The sequence below is a fragment of the Leptonotus elevatus genome, chromosome 15, assembly GCF_054856555.1.
Source record: "Leptonotus elevatus isolate MCC_2025b chromosome 15, RoL_Lele_1.0, whole genome shotgun sequence".
NCBI classification, from domain to species: domain Eukaryota; kingdom Metazoa; phylum Chordata; class Actinopteri; order Syngnathiformes; family Syngnathidae; genus Leptonotus; species Leptonotus elevatus.
In genome coordinates this window covers 3,456,969-3,474,243 of record NC_141253.1, presented here as the reverse complement: position 1 = coordinate 3,474,243, position 17,275 = coordinate 3,456,969, and the positions used below count along the sequence as shown (strand labels likewise).

Sequence of the window (17,275 nt, the reverse complement as noted above, 5' to 3'; positions counted from 1 at the left end):
TAAATAATTGGCGAATGATGTATTTAAAAAATATATTTACATATTTTATTTTCTAGTTGCAATAAAATTTCACTTTTTTTTGTATTGTTGTACCACATTAACAGATGACATTCGCAACCCTGCTTTGCATCGGATACGTAATGATATTTAGCTTCTTTCTTTTTTTTGCCGCGTCTGTTAACAAACCGTTGCGGCCTTGCGCATTTGTCTGGGATGACTACAGTTGCTTTCCAGTGAGCATTGGGTGTTAGACATCACAATTGTTGAATGGATTGCCTATTCAGAACTAAAGTAGTTTAGCAGTACCAAATTCCTTTATTATTAGTCAGTTTACACTACTCAATAACTTGGGAGATATTGGGCTTTCGGGTGAAAATTGAGGATCAATTTAGAATGCACAATCATATACAGGGCATTTTATTTGTATCCTAAATTTCACCTGAAAGCCAACTATCTTTTTTGAATAGCTTTAGAATCGACTATTCTAAGTGTCCCATCAAGTAATCAAATAAAAAAAAATTGTTTTGCATTATTAAACACCACTTTGACTTTGAGTGTGTGTGGCTTTAAAAGGTGGGGCCTGTCGGGTGAGTGACGTGGGAGTCGGCGAATGAGTGTGTGTGTCAAGTTGGCCGTTGTGACTCTGAGCTCAGGTTAGCCAGACTGCTAACTCGGGTTTATTTCTACATGGAATGGTGAACGAGTCTGTTACGGTTTATTTTTTTATTTTTTTATTTATTTTTTGTGTGTGTGTGTAATGAAATTACTTGATAAATCAGTCCAGGCTTAAATTGACACAATACAACTCGGGCACAAGAAATTAATGCACATAACATTTGGTTAAAAATACATGCAGGTTTAGTATGCCGTGCTTATTGTTTTATTATTGTTGTTATTATTACTTTGTTGTTGTTTTTTGCTGTCACCTGTAGATCAGCCGGTCGGCTACGGCAAGTCGCCACGGCGTGCCGTTCACAGCAACAGTTACAGACCGTACTAAAAGGCTTGGGGGTTGACTCAAAGGACACAAGCAGGTATGCCCAATCCAACATGCCCTCATTCACCGTAAAACGTAAAAAGTAGTCCTGTTGATTAACTGTTTGCTAATATTATGTTGTAATTTATACATTTTCCTTTTGGTAACATAGAGGCTACACGGGGGCGATTATTTTAACACCTGCAGCCTCCTTTGCACCTTTTTTTTTTTTCTCTTTCTTTTTAACTGTAAAGTTAACAGGTAAAGCACTACTACTGCAGTAATGGATGTACAGTTCACGGAAAAGCGAAAAAGAAAAAAGAAAAAGAGGAAGTATGTTGTCTCTCCTAACTCTGACATACCTTGTTTGTACCTGCCAGCGGAGCTTCCTTGCAGGCCATGAGCTGACTCCAGATACTCTCAGGGCCCGCTCAATGCGGACCGGGTACGAGACGCATACGCTCTCGCTTGCTGCCGTTTGGTATGGTCTCACAACATCCTGTATATCAACTAAAAATGAAAACAACAAAACAAAACAAAAATGGGATACGAAGTTGCCCCTTTTTTCTACTTTCCTTTACCCCGATTTTGAGTTGTTATGAGAGTACGTAGTGGTGCCTTAAGATACGAGTGACCGAGCAGTCATTTGGCCATTAGCTGTTTATGTAAAATCAACACACACAAATTAAAAAAGGGGGGTGGGGGTGTTTATCACTCCCGGTGCAAATTTACCATAACAGAATACAAAACCAGCACAAATCTTCAGCAGTTTAGCTTGATGCTAGCAAACAATGTAAAACAGCATAGTTGAGCTAACAAATAGCATGTGTGGTGCTGGTATAAGCAATGGATATTTGAACAATGGTTGAGTAGCAAGTGGACAGATAATATAACAATATTCCGTTTTTTATATGGTACTTTAATCCGTGGGAATAGCGAAAATCTGAAATATAATTGACAGCCATTATAAAGGCATCAGTGGGGGGGAGGACTTTTTTTTTAAGCCCCAAAAGTGATTGAAAACATGGTGATAAATCACCGATAAGTGTTTTCCATGAAAAACGGGGTTGGCTAAAAAAACTAACGAATTTAAATCAGCATGGGTCCATTGCATCTGTCTGTATTATACTGCCCCCATGTGGCCAAGGGGAATGCACCAGGCAGCGCAATCTGAACTGAATTTAAACCCATTGTTTACATTTAATTTATTTATTACTGTGTGTTTAAAAAAACATTACAAAAATGTGTTTTTTATGGGGGCGGGGGTTCTGGATCAGATTCATGGCATTTCATTTCGATGGGGGAAGATGATTTGTTATACGAGCATGGTCAAGGAACGAATTAAACTAGTATCTCAAGGCACCACTGTATGCGGTTAAATTTCCATAATTTTTTACAGGCCCCCACCACAAGTAATGATTATTTGGAATTAAGTATTTGCTCTCCAAAGGATACTACAGCAATGCCGTTGTTAATCTTTTTTTGCACTCCTGATGCTTTTGTCTCTTGTCCATGAGCTAACAGCTTCTATGGACGGCGCCGTTGTGTTGGGGGATAACGTTTGCTTTCTTCGACATGTCTTCTCTTGTGTGTTACTGACTTCCTGTAACTTTTCTGTAAAAGTAGAGATATAAAATGTAAAACGACAAGAATTGCCACCTTTACAGACATTTGCACGCAATGTTTCCTTTTTTGTAATGACCATTTTTTTTCTTCTAGTCTTCAAGATTGCTTTTCTATTTAACGTGTGTTAATGTTAATATATATTTTTTGGCACACGGGGGATTCCTATTTATTGTGCTGTGCCAAAGACGTGCGCGCGCGGCGGCTGACGTGTGCGTCTTTTCTCAGGTGTCGCGGGAGCGAGAGGATGGAGGACGACGGGCGGCGGAGAGGCCTCAACGCCCTCGTGCTGATTGTAAGAAAAACAAACAAACTCAAAAGCCCATATTTAGGTTTTATTTTCCGGAGTGTTCACTGGATTTTATACCTTATTTTTTGTTTTGTTTGGGGGATTTTTGTTTTAGCCACTTTTTTTTTTTGTATTGTGAATGACTTTATTATTAGACACTTATTTACAGCTGTTGATGCACATTTATCTTATTCTGTTCATCAGACCTATACAACATTCGTATATATATACACACAAATTGTATTCGATGTAAGCGTGATAAAACAATAAAACACATGTTTGGATTTCTGTGGGAGGGGGGGGGAATAATTTTGTGGGCCAACGTTGCACGGAGGCAGCCGGGAGTGTGATGCAAACAATTCCTCTGGAAAGCTTTCTGAGCATTTATTGCATATGCAGCTTTAGGTCCAATGTACGAGTCGACGCTTTGTCCTTAGTGCCTCACGACGCGCAACTCGTATGGTAAAGGTGGTTGCTAGCATGTGCATACTAGTATCACTAGTGTAGCATAGTAGCTTGCTAGTATGGTTGAATTACAAACATGGAGGCCAAAAATGGCACTAAGAGTGGCGAGAAGAAGGAAAAAAACATTAACTAGTGAGTTGTTTTACTACTAGTGTGCTGAATTGTTTTAGTAAGGAAAAAAAGGTGTATTGCTAAGACTTTGTGATACTAGTAATGAAGTCCCGCCTCCTCTGTGGCATGTACCCCATTAAATTAATGCAAAGTGAATATATTAAGTTTAATGAACTGATAATTAATTAAACTAAATATATTCACTTTGGATTAACTTAAGTCAACCGTGTTACCAATTGAAGCGTTTATTTATTTTTTTAAGTCAGTCAACAATTCAATTTGTATTCTTAAATGAGTTCAACAATTCTCTTTTTAGAGCGCAGCAGTGGGAAAAATGCTACTCGTAAGACAGCCGTCGTTCCAGTGTGCTTGTATCCACTAGAAATGGAACATCATTTAACTAAACCCATGAAACGGGTTAGCACACTTGTATGCCACAACAACTAGCATAACAGTATCAAATAATCCCGAACGAAGCTGAAACACACACGGGACACTATTAAATATGGTAGCTTTCAAAGACATAGACCTTCGAATTTCAACAGGCGCTTTTTTTCCAATCGCCTTCTGTAGGATTTCGCCACGCACGCATGCCGCAAAGAAGTGCTTTCCGCTTGTTTTGCCCAATGCATAAATTGATTGCGCATACGCCGGATTGACTTACTCGTGACGGCAAATAAGCGTACGGCTACATGGACCTTAAGCTGCATATCAAGGCTCGTGAATAATTGCTCAAATTATTCTCAAACAAGCTTTCCGTCGTCGTTGCCTTTGAATTTCTAAAACTGCTGATTTATATAACGTTGGTCGCGGCGAGGATGATTAGAATGAGGATGCTCAGCACGATCACGCCGATGATGATGAGCATTTTGATGTTTTTCCACCAGTACTTCCGGGCCACTCGCGTCGAGGTTTTTTGGAACGAGTCGGCCTGCAAAAAAAAAAGGACATGAACGTCATGAAAATGGGCCCGTGCCATTGTAAAGAAACTGAAAATGCGTATCGTGGTACACTTTACGACGTGAAAACACGGGACATTTTCCTCAAGTTTTGTGGTTATTCATTAGGATACAGATGAGTCTTCTCCCAGTTGGGTAATACTTTCAGTGTTCTTAAAGTTCGTAGAGAAAAAAAAAAAAGTACATTTTCCCCAAAACAACTGGACTGACGACCTCCCTCGCAACTCACCGACGCCTGTAGGTCGCCGGTCTTGCCAATCAAGTCGTCCAGCCGGTCTCCTCGCTCCAACACTTTGTCGATGTTGTCCTTCAGAATGACCTTCACCTCGTTCACTTGATCTTGCACGTGCTCCAGCTTGGAAGCTGAGCCGGCCGAGGGGACGTTTGGGTCAGCCTGCCAGGGGGGAAAATAACGTCCCGGGCAGTCAATAGCCGGAAGAAAAAAAAAACTGTCCATTTTGTCTTCAACAATCAAATATACCAGTTGACGTCAGAGACCATTTAGTTCGGAAAACCCAACGTATTTTCAAACTATCCCGTGTTTACGCAAACCTCAAAAGTCTTCACTAAATTAATCTAAAATGTATGTTTTCAAACTCATTTCAGTCTTCCAACGATTTCAACCAATGTTCGAGCTTAAATGTCACTTTGTCTTTTCGTAAACATTGATGACAAATTAGTCCTCAGTGAATGTAACGTACGGTTTTACGTACAGATTCTTCGGAAGGACGCATACAATTTTATTTTGAATCATTACTGCCACCTGTGACCAAAAAAATGAAACTGCATTTTCCCTTCTTTTTTTAAAAACATTTATTGAACATAGAAGACTAATACAAATACCAGTTCATCCAATTTACACTAATCCTTAAATAAAAAATAAAATTGAAAACAGGGAACAAATTAAATAAATAAAAATAGATTAAAACATCGTAATAAAAAAAATAAAATAAAAACATCAGATTGCTCCAAGAGTTATTTCTGTAAATAATTCTGCGTGGTTATTATCAAATTTCATTTCTTATTCGTCACAAATTTCAATCAAAATGCATTTTCCGTTCTTCACATAAACAACGCAAACATGACGTCACATCCGTAGCCGGAGGGCGGGAAATTCAAACCCAAATTCTGGCTGAGAACTATTGGCCAGAGGCTTGCAGGGTTACCCATTGTGAACAGTTAAGGACGGTCAAATAAAAAGGCTATTGTAAAGATATTTTTTGCCAAATTGTTACAGAGAGCAGCTTTAAATTAATGGGTTTTTGGAAACATCAGGCATTTTTATTTTCAGTGAACTGAACATGTTTTGTTTGCTTTGTTGCATGTCCAATGCACCTTATGCAATTTTTTCGTATCTTATTTGTCCAACAGACCATAAACATAAAAGACAATTTGGTGTCTGATAGAAGTAGCGTAGCAAAAAAATCGAAGACAATTAATTTTTATTTTTAAAATTAACTCATTCACTGCCATTAACGGTTATAGACGTCAAATATTCATTTGAACTATTTTGCTTAGTTTAACATTTTCTTACCATTGTTAACAAGAGTATACAAACCTACTTTTTTAATTGTACTTTCAAAACAGATATGAAATTTGTGATTAATCGTAAATTAACTCATTAAAAAATGTAACTTCAATAGTTAACTCCCGATTAATCATAAATATTATATCTGTTCTAAATGTACAATATTTTTTTCTTGGTTTTCATACTCTTAACAAAAGTGGACAAAATGTTCAACTAATAGAAATAGTTCAAATAAATTGTTGCCGTCAATGAGTTAAATATCAGACAATTTAGAGTCTTCAACTTACCTAATGTTTCCTTTTAAACATTTTGACAACCTTGCATTCATGTGTTTGTCGCATTGAAGACAATTTAATGGACCTAACGTTCAAACCCGGAAACCTTCTTGTTTTTAGTACTGTCATTCGCGGCATGATCACACCTGTTGACATACACCAATACAGCATTTTTGTTTATCAAACTCCCATCTAATCTATCAGTATCTATGAACTTCCTCCTCGGTGAACAACACAATCGAGAAAAAAAACAATGGCCAACGCTTAACTTCCCTAAACTCTTGCAACCGCACAGCCTGGCGTCATCCGCCAAGCTTCACGTCCGTCACATGACAGCCTCAAAAACACTTACAGGAAAGGAAAAGCCCAGATACAAGAAGAGGGGAAAGGGTGACAAAAATAACTCAGCACTCACCATAGTAACTCCACTTGTGGGTTAATAATCCAAAACTAAAATTAGCAGGCGCTGATCTTTGCTGCTTCTTGTGACTTGGCTGCTGAAGGTTGCACCTCTGCCGAGTTACTCATTAACTCCCACCCGCCTCAATCAAAGTCTCACTGGCTTGACAACAGCTGCCACCGGCGGGGCCCCAGAAGCCATCTCTGCACTTTCATTTCCTCCTTTTTGTAAGCAAAGTTTTTTTTTTAATGTTTTTTTTGTGTGTGTGTGTGTGTGTGTGTGTGTGTGACTGGCTCTGGGTCAATGCAGGAGACGTGTAAGCTCAAAGGTCACTCAAGAGTTGCAAGCAGTTAAGCGCAAAGTCAGCTGATGGCGTCACTTGATTTCCTCGTTCTTGCGTTTGTCAGATTGATTGCCTTTAAACGCGCAGCGCAATGTGCCAGATACATTAAATAAGGACAAATTAAGCATGAGTTAACAGTTTTTCCCGCATATTGGCCTTCTTGGGTATTTGCTGAATAACTCACCTTTCCACTGTTTTTGTGCTCAGGGCAAAAGCCTGTCTAATGTAAAAGTATTGCTTTGGCGCCATCTTGTGGCATTCTTGTGCCCCGGAACTCTGTCACAATATCAATAAAAAATACGAACGTCCTTATTAAAATGTGTGTGTTTTTTCTTTGTCTGTGTAGATTCTCAGTCATCCAAGTGAATCTACAAAAGTTAATTTGAGACAACTGGACGTTCCCTTTTTATTTTTATTTTTGCTGAATTTGTTGTGTTTGCGATACAACACGCTGTTTGTTTTCACCCTGTGAAGGAAGCATTTGCATTGCTGAAATATCAGAAATTCCCGGATGTTTGTAATTGTCCCGCCATTAATAGCCACTACCTCTGGGGGGCGATGTCGTATACATTACGCCAGAGACACGCAGGCGACAGGAAACTGCGTCACCGTCGTAAAATCTGGTTAATGGTCACATTCACATTTTAAAAATACAATTAAACGGGAGGTAATTTTGTTTCGCATGTGGAGAATGTACTTGTGAATTGAAAAATTTAAAACATACATTTGGCATTTGTTGATTCCGGAGGTAACAAAAGAGAAAGTTTCCTCCAATGACAATTCGCGACCTAGACGGCTGCTCGTGTATCGGACGCGGTGATTGGCCGAGGCGGAAAGGAGGCTGTTGCACACTCACAGGCAGGCAACTCCACTGGAAAACTTGGCGAGATTTTTTGTCTTGTGTGAATGTTCTTTCCCTCTGCTCGCGTCGAGTATTTTTGGATTACACGTCGAAGTGGAGACGCCGCCGATGAAAATCCGCGTCTGGAGAGCGTCGAGGAATCCGGATATCGACGTTAAATGCGACTTAGGAGGACACGAGTTGCCTTCCTCCGGCTGAAGCGAAGTGAACCTCGACTGTAACTGACCCGGACGCCACCATGCAGGGAAATGTCGGCGTTTACGCGGTGAAGAGGAGGAAAAAGCCCATGCAGAAGAAGTACGTGCTCATGTAGGCACTCTTTACACCCTACGTCATCATTCAGTGACTTCTAACAAGTGTTTTGATAAACGTCGTCTATCATCAAGTCAGTTACGTCATCTTACCACTGTCGTTGAACTTGTAACGGCGTCATAACCATAACGCAGTCTACTTTGTCCGTGTTTGGTCATATTTGGGCATTTCCGGACAGGTAGATGCGGGTTAGGGTTGATGGCGGCTGTTGATATCGCTGACTGGCTGTGCGGGTCCAAAATTGCAGGTTGCCTTCCTGCTGGGGGCCCCAAGTCAAGAAGAACGAAAAAAAAAATCAGGACGATGAATAAGCAATTTTTTGTGTATGATAATATGAAATAAATGGCATCAAATGCAACACACTGTTGTATGCAGATAAAAGCAATAGAGAGGGGAACACAAGCATACGTGAATCCACTCCTCGTGTAAGCACATACACACCTATATGAACACGCCCACCCACATGTACACAACACTTCTAGTCAAGCTCCTCAACTCAATTCAACATAGTTTCTTGGCACAAGGATGCCCAGGCCTTAACACAAAAGCAAATAATAGCTGAGGACGTTATAGGTAAGATACATTATTACTGTTTTACTTCTCTCATATCCCATGAACACATTTAAAGTTGTCATAAAACCCCTGCAATTTTGAAACCATACTTTTTTTTAAATATTCAGTTCTCTTGCTCATATGGTTCTTCAAATAGGAAGCAAACCATGCTTGCTGTAAGACATTTGTCAACAAAATAAAATAAAAAAAAGGGAATGAAATATTGCATACTTAAACATAAATGTTCAACAAAATCATATAAAGTGTGCTAGCTTAATGCTAACATGGAATGGAAAACGCCATAAGACAGGCTAACGGATCATTAGCACAGTTCTTACGGTCATTTCTAAGCCTTTCAACAACTGCTACTTTATCACACGGGAAGCAGCAACATACAAACAGAACAATACTCTCAGGCTAAATTCTCTGTGGTACAACACTGAAGACATACTGTTGTTAATTCGGGGGGGGGGGGGGATGATTGCGTAAATAACTGCGCTGAAGCAGAGGAACACTGTATTGCACTGTAATTTTGAGCAACTATTACTCTGTTATTAAATAGCCCGGTCCATTTTGCCTTGCTTTGCAGAAGGAATATTTTCCATAAGTGTGCTTTTCGTGCCACTGAACCCCTTTGGTGTGTTGTTGCTGTCTAGTGCCGCGCCTCCGCCCGTGAAGACCAACCCGTCCAAGCGGCACCGGGACCGCCTTAATGTGGAGCTGGAGCGCCTGACCGGCCTGCTGCCGTTCTCCGAGGAGGTTCGCAACCGCCTGGACAAGCTGTCGGTGCTGCGGCTCAGCGTGGGATACCTCAAAGTCAAGAGTTACTTTCACGGTAAGTTCAGTGCCGCGTCGTACTTCATCTCTTTTTAAAGCTCCACATTACTAACTTTATAATAGCCTGATTTAATTTACCTCATGGGTTGGAAGCTGAGCCGGCCAAGGGGTCGTTTAGCCCTACAAGCTTTGTGTTAGCTTTCCGTCGATAGGAATGTTTAATAGGGCTGGGCAATAAATCGAATTAATTCGATACATAGAATGTTCAATTTATGCTAAAACTAATTTAGAATCAGTCTTAACATTTTGCACAGGAATTAGTTTTGAATTAATGAAACTTTTAAATAAATGTTTGTTGGGTTTATTAGATTAAAATCGATTAAAATCGTAATCGTCCCGAATGACTGCAAAAATCGAGATTTTATTTTTGGGCCATATTGCCCAGCCCTAATGTTTAATAATGAATCTGCGTAAAGTTCCCCAAATTCATAGAAGAGTAATGTTTTTAAAACAAACACGGTCATGGAGGAGCCATTAATGATTCCCTTGGCTTTTATTTATTTATATTTATTTTGTGTATTTTTTATATTTACACTTATTCAAAATATTACTGTGTTTTTATGTCATTATTGGCATATGTTTTTGTTTTTTTTCTAATTATTTTATTTTTATATAGCTACATGATTTTTTTCATAATAATTTTCTATTTGAAAGTTATTACTTTATTTTGCATTATTCAACGCATTTAATTTACATTTAAAATTTCTATTTATTTAAAACAAGTAGTGTTGTTCCGATACCGGCATTGGGAGAGGGCCCGATACTGCATTAAAACAGTGGTATCGGCATCGGCAACTACTAACAACCCAATACCATTACAGGGAGTCCTCAGGTTAGGGCGGAGTTCCGTTCCTACGCTGGCGACGTAACTCGAATTTCGACTTAAATCGGATTTCTCCTTTAAAGTTGATATTTACATCAAAATACTTTGCACAGTACCGGTAATATAAAAAAAAACATACACACATTCATGTTTAAAAAAAACAAAAAAAAACCTAGGTATTGGCCGATGACGCAAAAGTGGGTATCGGAATCTGTATCGGGGGCCAAAAAGCGATATTGGAATTCGGAACAACACTAAAAACAAGTAGGATTATTTTTTTTTTATCCATTTGTTTTTAACAACTAACACGCCAATGGTGGAGGGCATGTTAACATATTCATATTTTTTTAATGCTAAATATATAATATACATTTTAAAATATATATTTTACTTTCATTGTATTTTAATTTCATTTTTTTATATTTTCTATTTCTTAATGTATTTTTTGTTGTTTTACATTTGCATTATATACTTATTGTGGGTTTTTTTTTTACAACAAACTACTTTTTATTTTGTATATATATATATATATATATATATTTTTTTTTTTACACATTTCAGATTTAAATTTTTTCAAATTGTATTTTTATTTGTATGATTATTTTTATTTGTATATTTTAAAAATCATTTTATATATATATATATATATATATATTATTTTTTACAATGCACTATCCTTTTTATTTGATATATTTTGTAATATTTCATTATTTTTATTTGTATTTTATATTTTGTATCCGTATTATTATTATTTTTTTTTAATATTGTAGTATATTTCCACGATTGTATTTATATTTTTATTGTAATTATTTTTAAATACATTTAATTATATTTACATTTTGTATTTCAAGTGACACAGCAAAGGTGGAGGAGTATTTTTTAACGTGTGTATTTCATACCGATTAAAAAAAAAACTTTTTGTATTTTTAGAGGTATTTAGTACATTTTTTATACTTGTTATATTTTTCTTAATTCTGTATTAAAGTCACAGGCAAATAAACAATGTATCCAACATGCGGCATCTCGGCCTGGTAGACACACAGCAGGAACACGCACGCTGTCAAGTTTTTCCATTTCCAAGAGTTTGAAGAGAAAATGGCGTGTAGCATTTTTGCGGCGGCGGAACAGGACGCTGCTGGATGAATAATGGATGTAGCGGTCGGATGGCGTCTTTGGCAAATGGGAATAATCGGTCGAAGCCCTGAAAGACGAACTCGGAGTTGGGAGCCGTTCCCGAGCGGGCTCCTGCTACAACAACAAACGGGAAGATTCTTGCGGTCACGTGACGCCCGCTTCTTGACCAGCATGTCAGGGGAAATTCCTGGGTTTGTGGGGGGAGATGAGCGGCCGATCCAGCGGGATTGTTTTGAAAAGTGAGGCGCAGCGAGCGGGAGGAGGGGGGATGAGGAAGCTGCTTTGCGTGCCATACAGTCATTACCGTAAGGGAAAAGGAGTCCGTGTTGTGCTGAGGGGAGATTAGATTAACCCTTAAAGAGGTCCTTTAAATATAAATATCCACTCTCATTTGTCACTAACCACAAAAATGTCTTCACACACATTTTTAGTAGCTGCATCAGGAGGGAAGCAGAAAGATATTTTTACTTTCGATTATGCATTCAAGGACCACCAACAAAACAGACACACACAAAAAAACATTATTAATGAATTAAACCCCAAAACACCAATATTCCACTAGATGGCGCTAAAGTAATTTAAACCACTTTGACCAGTACAGGGACAAAAAATGTGGTTTCATTGGATCACAAATGTCAATTGCAAAACATTTTTTTAAAAATGGAATCACTTTCCTTTGCAGCGCAGCGCAGGAAATGCGCGACGCCCCGCCCCTCCGACGGCGATGGCCGCTCGGTGTCGCTGGACGGCGTCGGTTTCTCCGAGGGCGAGCTCCTCCTCAAGGTGTGACGCCATTACTCACGCGGGCGCTTTTTTGCCCGTTTGGTCCGTTGGCGTCCTCGCTAATTGGCCCGCGCCGCCTCTTCCCGCAGTCGCTCAACGGCTTCGTCTTGGTGGTGTCGGGCGACGGCACCGTCTTCTACACGTCGCCCACCATCCAGGACATCCTGGGATTCCATCAGGTAAGAGCTGCTTTTAATTCTTTACTTTGGCTTTTAAATCTCTTTAACTCTGTATGTGCTTTTCAATGTTGTACTTTTAATTACAGTATGTGAAGCATATCGAGTTGCGTTGGGTATGAAATGCGCTGTAAATCAGTGATTCTATTTATTTGTTTTTATCAAGTTTAGGTACTGATAAATCTCTAAACGAGGGGTGTCAAACCTAATAATTATAATAATAATAACCTTTAATTCAGGGGCCACTTTTACACAAATTTAAACCTAAATTGGTCTGTGACTTAATAAACTATAAATAACGACAGGTCCTAATATTTTTCTCTTTTTTTTTCTGTGCAAATAATTACATTTATATTCTAAAAATATTTAATAATCATTAATTATTATTATCATAATTATTTGTTTAATTAATTTATCATTTGTAATTTGATATTTCTTAACAAAAATGAATGGCCATTTTTTCAGAATGTCATTTAAGTGGTAATCAGTGCGCCCTCCAGTGGACAGAAATAGCAACAATTCATTTTATTGAAAAACTGCAGTTCATCCTCTGTCCTCACGGACCAGATTGGACCCCCCCCCCTTCCCCGACGGGCCAGTTCTGGCTCACGGGCAGTATGTTTGACACACCTGATATAAACAGGGGAAACAGTGTTTTATTTTTAGTTTTTATGTGTGTTATTTACGTGATTTTTACAGCCGATAATTAATTAATTAATCCACCCATTCATGCCGCCTTCTTGTTGGCGTTCTCAGTCTGACGTGGTGCAGCAGAGCGTCTTTGACCTCGTCCACATCGACGACAGAGAAATGTTCAACTGCCAGCTGAAGCTCGGCGTCCACCTGAACGAGAGTGGCGCCCACGCCAGTAAGTTCCAGAGCACACGGAAAATGGTGACGACCGTCGTCGTAAACGTTCATGTTTTCTCTGCTGTGACGTCAAAGCGACGAAGAGCAGCTCGCTCAGCCTCCTGCCGCAGGAGCACGCCTTCTTCCTGGAGAGGAGCTTCTGCTGTCGCTTCCGCTGCCTCCTGGACAACACGTCCGGATTCTTGGTGACTAACTCACAAAAAGTTCTGGATATTGGGTGTGATTTACAGGATCAACCCAAATTGTGGAGTGATGTCCGGAGTATGTAGCTCTAAAGTCCCTCGGCGCTAAATGCTAACGTTAGCATGACCTTCCTCATGCAGGCTTTAAAATTCTCTGGCCATCTGAAGTACCTGCGGGAGGACGGCGGCCCCGAGGGGAGCCCCCTGCTGGCCCTGTTCGCCATCGCCACGCCGCTCCAGCCGCCGCCCGTCATGGAGATCCGCACCAGGACGCTGATTTTCCAGACCAAGCACCGGATGGACTTTGCCCCCATGGCTGTGGACACCAGGTACCAGGACCTGCATGCCACGTGTAAAGACGGGGTGGGACCCTGACTAACGAGCAGGGCTGGACAATGACTTGATTTCAAAACAACATTGCAATGTAGTGCACAAACTGCAAAAAAAAAAATTTCCCCCCCAATTTTAATTTTGGGATTGAAATGCCTTTAATCCACGTTTGCATTCTTGTCAGGGGCAAACTGGTGTTGGGTTACTCTGAGATGGAGTTGATCACGCCGGGTTCCGGCTACCAGTTTGTGCACGCCGCCGACATGATGTACTGCGCCGACAACCACCTCAGGAGTACGTCGCCGAGTCTCCGCCGCGAAGAAATAATCCCGCGACTGGTTTTCTAAGTTCTCCTTCTCCTCCGGCCCGCAGTGATCAAGACGGGAGACAGCGGCTTCACTTTCTTCCGGCTGCTCACAAAGACGGGACAGTGGTTGTGGGTGCAAGCCACCGCCCGCGTCGTCTTCAAAGACGGCCGGCCGGACTTCGTCATCGCCCGCCAGAAACCTCTAACGTAAGCAGCCATCAGTAATTCAGGATCGGCTTTAACATAAAACGGCACAAATGGTGACCTTTTGAATCCGAGATTTTTGAATCCGTGTGTGAGAAATAGGTAACGCTCACAAATTTGGTGTGCAGAAGAACTTTTGAACCCGAGCCACAACCAGATTTTAAATCTAGATCAGGATCAGAATTGAGAATTGTGTGAACGGGGTTCTCATTTGGTGTGGATCTTTTGGTAAGAGCCAAGGACAACATTGATTTTGTTTTGATTCTGACTGACCTCGATCCAAACTTTAAATCTGGCTCTAGATCTGGATCAATTTTTGAACCGCCAACTTTACTGAAAAAGATGTGAACGTGTTTCAAATTTGGGGTTGGCGTTTTGTGTGAGCCGAGGAAAAATTGATGAAGCTTTCATCAGAATCCAGATCCAAACTCCAGAGCCACATACGGATTCAAACGCTAGATCTGGATTGTTTTTTGGTATCATTGAACTTTGATGGCAATTGTGAAAAATGAACGTGCCTGGCAGGAATGAAGAAGGCGAGGAACACATGCAGCAGCGAAGACAGCAACTGCCCTTCAACTTAGCCACGGGAGAAGGTGTCCTGTACGACCTGTCCCTGGATGTCTTCGCCATCCCGGGCCCTCCGGGCACCACGCCGGCCCCGGCGGAGAATCCCAGCTCCATCTTGGGATCCTTACAGCGCCAAGACCGCTCACTTTATTCCCAGAATCCCGTCGCCCAACACGCCGCCTTCTCCCACGTCGACGAAACGGACCCGGATCAGCCTCTGGAGCGAGCCTTCTCGGACAGCCGCGCTCTGCTCAGCGTTCCGGGTCAGCTGGAGGAGACGCCCGGCGCCGGGGGGTCCACCTCGCACCCCATGCTGGACTCGCTGGAGCAGATCCTGGGAGACCTGGGCGACGGCGGGCTGGACAGTCTCGAGGTCGGGCGCCACGAGCTGAGGGACTGGGAGAACACGCTACTCCGGATGACCCAAGACCGGGACTTTGACCGCATCCTGGCCAACGACGTCTTCTCCTATGTGGAGGAGGCCCTCGGGATGAAAAACTCAGGAGGGGAAAGCGGACAGGAAGTCCTTTCTGGCGGTTTGTTTTGCAGTGCGTCGGCGTCTCTCAACGCTCATCTGGGACAGGACGGCCCTCACCACCGCGGGATTCCCGCCCGCTCCTGCCGTTTCGAAACCACGTGGCAACCTCCTCCCGCCCCCCACGTGGACGCCACGGGCCCGCAATTTTCCGGCAGCTGCATGTACGAACGCCTATCACACTCCGGCCCCCCCGGCCCCCGGGGGCCCCCGCGTATGGGACTAGCCCACATCGGTGCTCCAAACTCGGGCTTGGCTCTGCCGCAAGCGGTCGGGCGAGCCTGGCCGCCCGCCGCCACGGCCGCCGGCCAGACGCAGCTTCCCGCGCTCGGCGATATGTCAAAGGCGGGCGTGTCCCGGCTGGAACATCCCGCCGAAAACGGAGCGTTGCAGTCCACCTTCTTCTGCTGGAATGGTCAAGCTCAAGTAAGTCGGGCAAAAACTGCCTGTTGTCATAAATAACTGGCGGTTAACTTTGCTGTGTAAAATGTTCTTCTGCCCTTTTTTCCCTCCACAGATGCCCAAAGTTGCCCTGAACCCGTACGCCTTCCCGGTGCATCCCCCCGGGAGCCTCAACCTGTCCCCCAGCACCGGCCCCTAGCCACCCCGGACCCTTAAAATGCCGCCCGAAAACACCTCGTGGAGAGGAAACAAAAAAGCCTTCTCATTTCAAAGGGACTGAAGCTCTGCTGGGGTTTTTATGCTCTTTTCACAAAGCTTCAAAAAGTTGAAGAAAGCCATAATTAAAGACTAAGGACATGTTTTATGTATACAGTGCATCTAGGAATTATTCACAGTGATTCACTTTTTCCACATTTTGTTACGTTGCAGCCTCATTCTCAAAGTGGCAACAAAAAGTTTTTGTTGAGATTATAGCAAATTCCTCGAGATTAAATGACGACATTTAGCAACATAGATTTGCAAAAAAAATAATATTTTTTATTATTATTTTTTCAGAATGTGAAACTAAGATCCAAGGACAAAATTGTCCTACTTGATCCAGACTTGGAATTAAGTCCGAAATGTGGATTAGATCACCTTTACTGATAACATTTCAAATGAATTTCTATGAAATTCTGTGTTGCACAATAGAAGGTAACAAATGTGGAAAAAGTCAAGCACGTAAATAAATTCCAGAATGCAGATTTAAAAAAAAATATATATATATATATATTTATATGATACAATTCTATATCACCAGAACTAATACAAGACAATCTACATTTTGCTTCCAAAGCAACTTTTTGAGACAAGTTTGAGGCTCGAAAAGCGGACAATTGTCACAACTTGCCAATTATCTGGCAACATATAAAGAACTGCAATTTATGTTACTGAAAATTAACTTTGCATTTATAGGCCAAGTCATAGCAACGCTTTTGTATAGCTGCTAATGCACATTCAAATGTTTCACCGAGCTTTTCGGAATGGCTTGTAAAGCGTCCGTGTGTACTCGTTTATAGAGATGATTGACAGCACTCGGGGCAGACATGATGGACGGTTCTCCGGCAGCTCAACATGAAGACCAAACATCATCGTCAAACGTAAACTCTGCCAACAAGACTTTTTGCTTGTATTCGCCACCCGGTGGTGCCTTTTTTTCCCATTAGCAAAAACAGGTACTATTTCTGTATTAGTGCTGTTTTTAATATCTGCTTTTTACCAAATGGGAAGGCATCAAAAGCAAGTTGGTACCATTCCAGGTACCATTTGCAGTACCCGGTAGTACCTACATATTTGTAATGGTAAAAGCGGATACAATTTGTGGTATTTGATATAAAGGAAAATGTGTGTCTTGTAGTGTGTAAGAGAAAATAAAGTGTTTTTTTGTT

The 17,275-nt window shown here is 41.3% G+C and overlaps 3 protein-coding genes across 6 annotated transcripts in view; 2 read left to right on the top strand and 1 right to left on the bottom strand.

Moving 5' to 3' along the window:
* LOC147161580 (heterogeneous nuclear ribonucleoprotein D0-like) overlaps positions 1-3,172 on the top strand; it is a 7,013-nt gene extending 3,841 nt beyond the window's left edge. The window contains exons 7-8 of the mRNA XM_086096433.1: positions 933-1,034; positions 2,828-3,172. Coding sequence (XP_085952559.1) covers positions 933-1,000 — 68 coding nt within the window. The 3' untranslated portion in view covers positions 1,001-1,034; positions 2,828-3,172. The remainder of the gene's footprint in view (positions 1-932; positions 1,035-2,827) is intronic.
* Positions 2,922-8,137, bottom strand: LOC147161579 (vesicle-associated membrane protein 8). Of its 3 annotated transcripts, none has more exons than XM_086096437.1 (4): positions 7,826-8,137; positions 6,642-6,847; positions 4,653-4,817; positions 2,922-4,395 (listed from the first exon to the last, which is right to left on the bottom strand). In XM_086096437.1, exons 2-4 carry the CDS (start codon positions 6,642-6,644, stop codon positions 4,258-4,260), a joined length of 306 nt encoding a protein of 101 aa, XP_085952563.1. In that variant the 5' UTR covers positions 6,645-6,847; positions 7,826-8,137; the 3' UTR covers positions 2,922-4,257. The 3 variants fall into 3 exon arrangements, with proteins under 3 accessions (XP_085952563.1, XP_085952564.1, XP_085952562.1); XM_086096438.1 differs by lacking the exon at positions 7,826-8,137 and adding an exon at positions 7,694-7,709; XM_086096436.1 differs by lacking the exons at positions 6,642-6,847; positions 7,826-8,137 and having other exon boundaries at positions 4,653-4,895.
* Positions 3,335-17,275, top strand: LOC147161578 (aryl hydrocarbon receptor-like). Of its 2 annotated transcripts, XM_086096431.1 has the most exons (12): positions 3,335-5,910; positions 6,178-8,140; positions 9,352-9,530; positions 12,172-12,272; positions 12,362-12,451; positions 13,205-13,316; positions 13,394-13,503; positions 13,642-13,829; positions 14,015-14,124; positions 14,203-14,344; positions 14,867-15,872; positions 15,964-17,275. In XM_086096431.1, exons 2-12 carry the CDS (start codon positions 8,070-8,072, stop codon positions 16,045-16,047), a joined length of 2,193 nt encoding a protein of 730 aa, XP_085952557.1. In that variant the 5' UTR covers positions 3,335-5,910; positions 6,178-8,069; the 3' UTR covers positions 16,048-17,275. The 2 variants fall into 2 exon arrangements, with proteins under 2 accessions (XP_085952557.1, XP_085952558.1); XM_086096432.1 differs by having other exon boundaries at positions 3,335-8,128.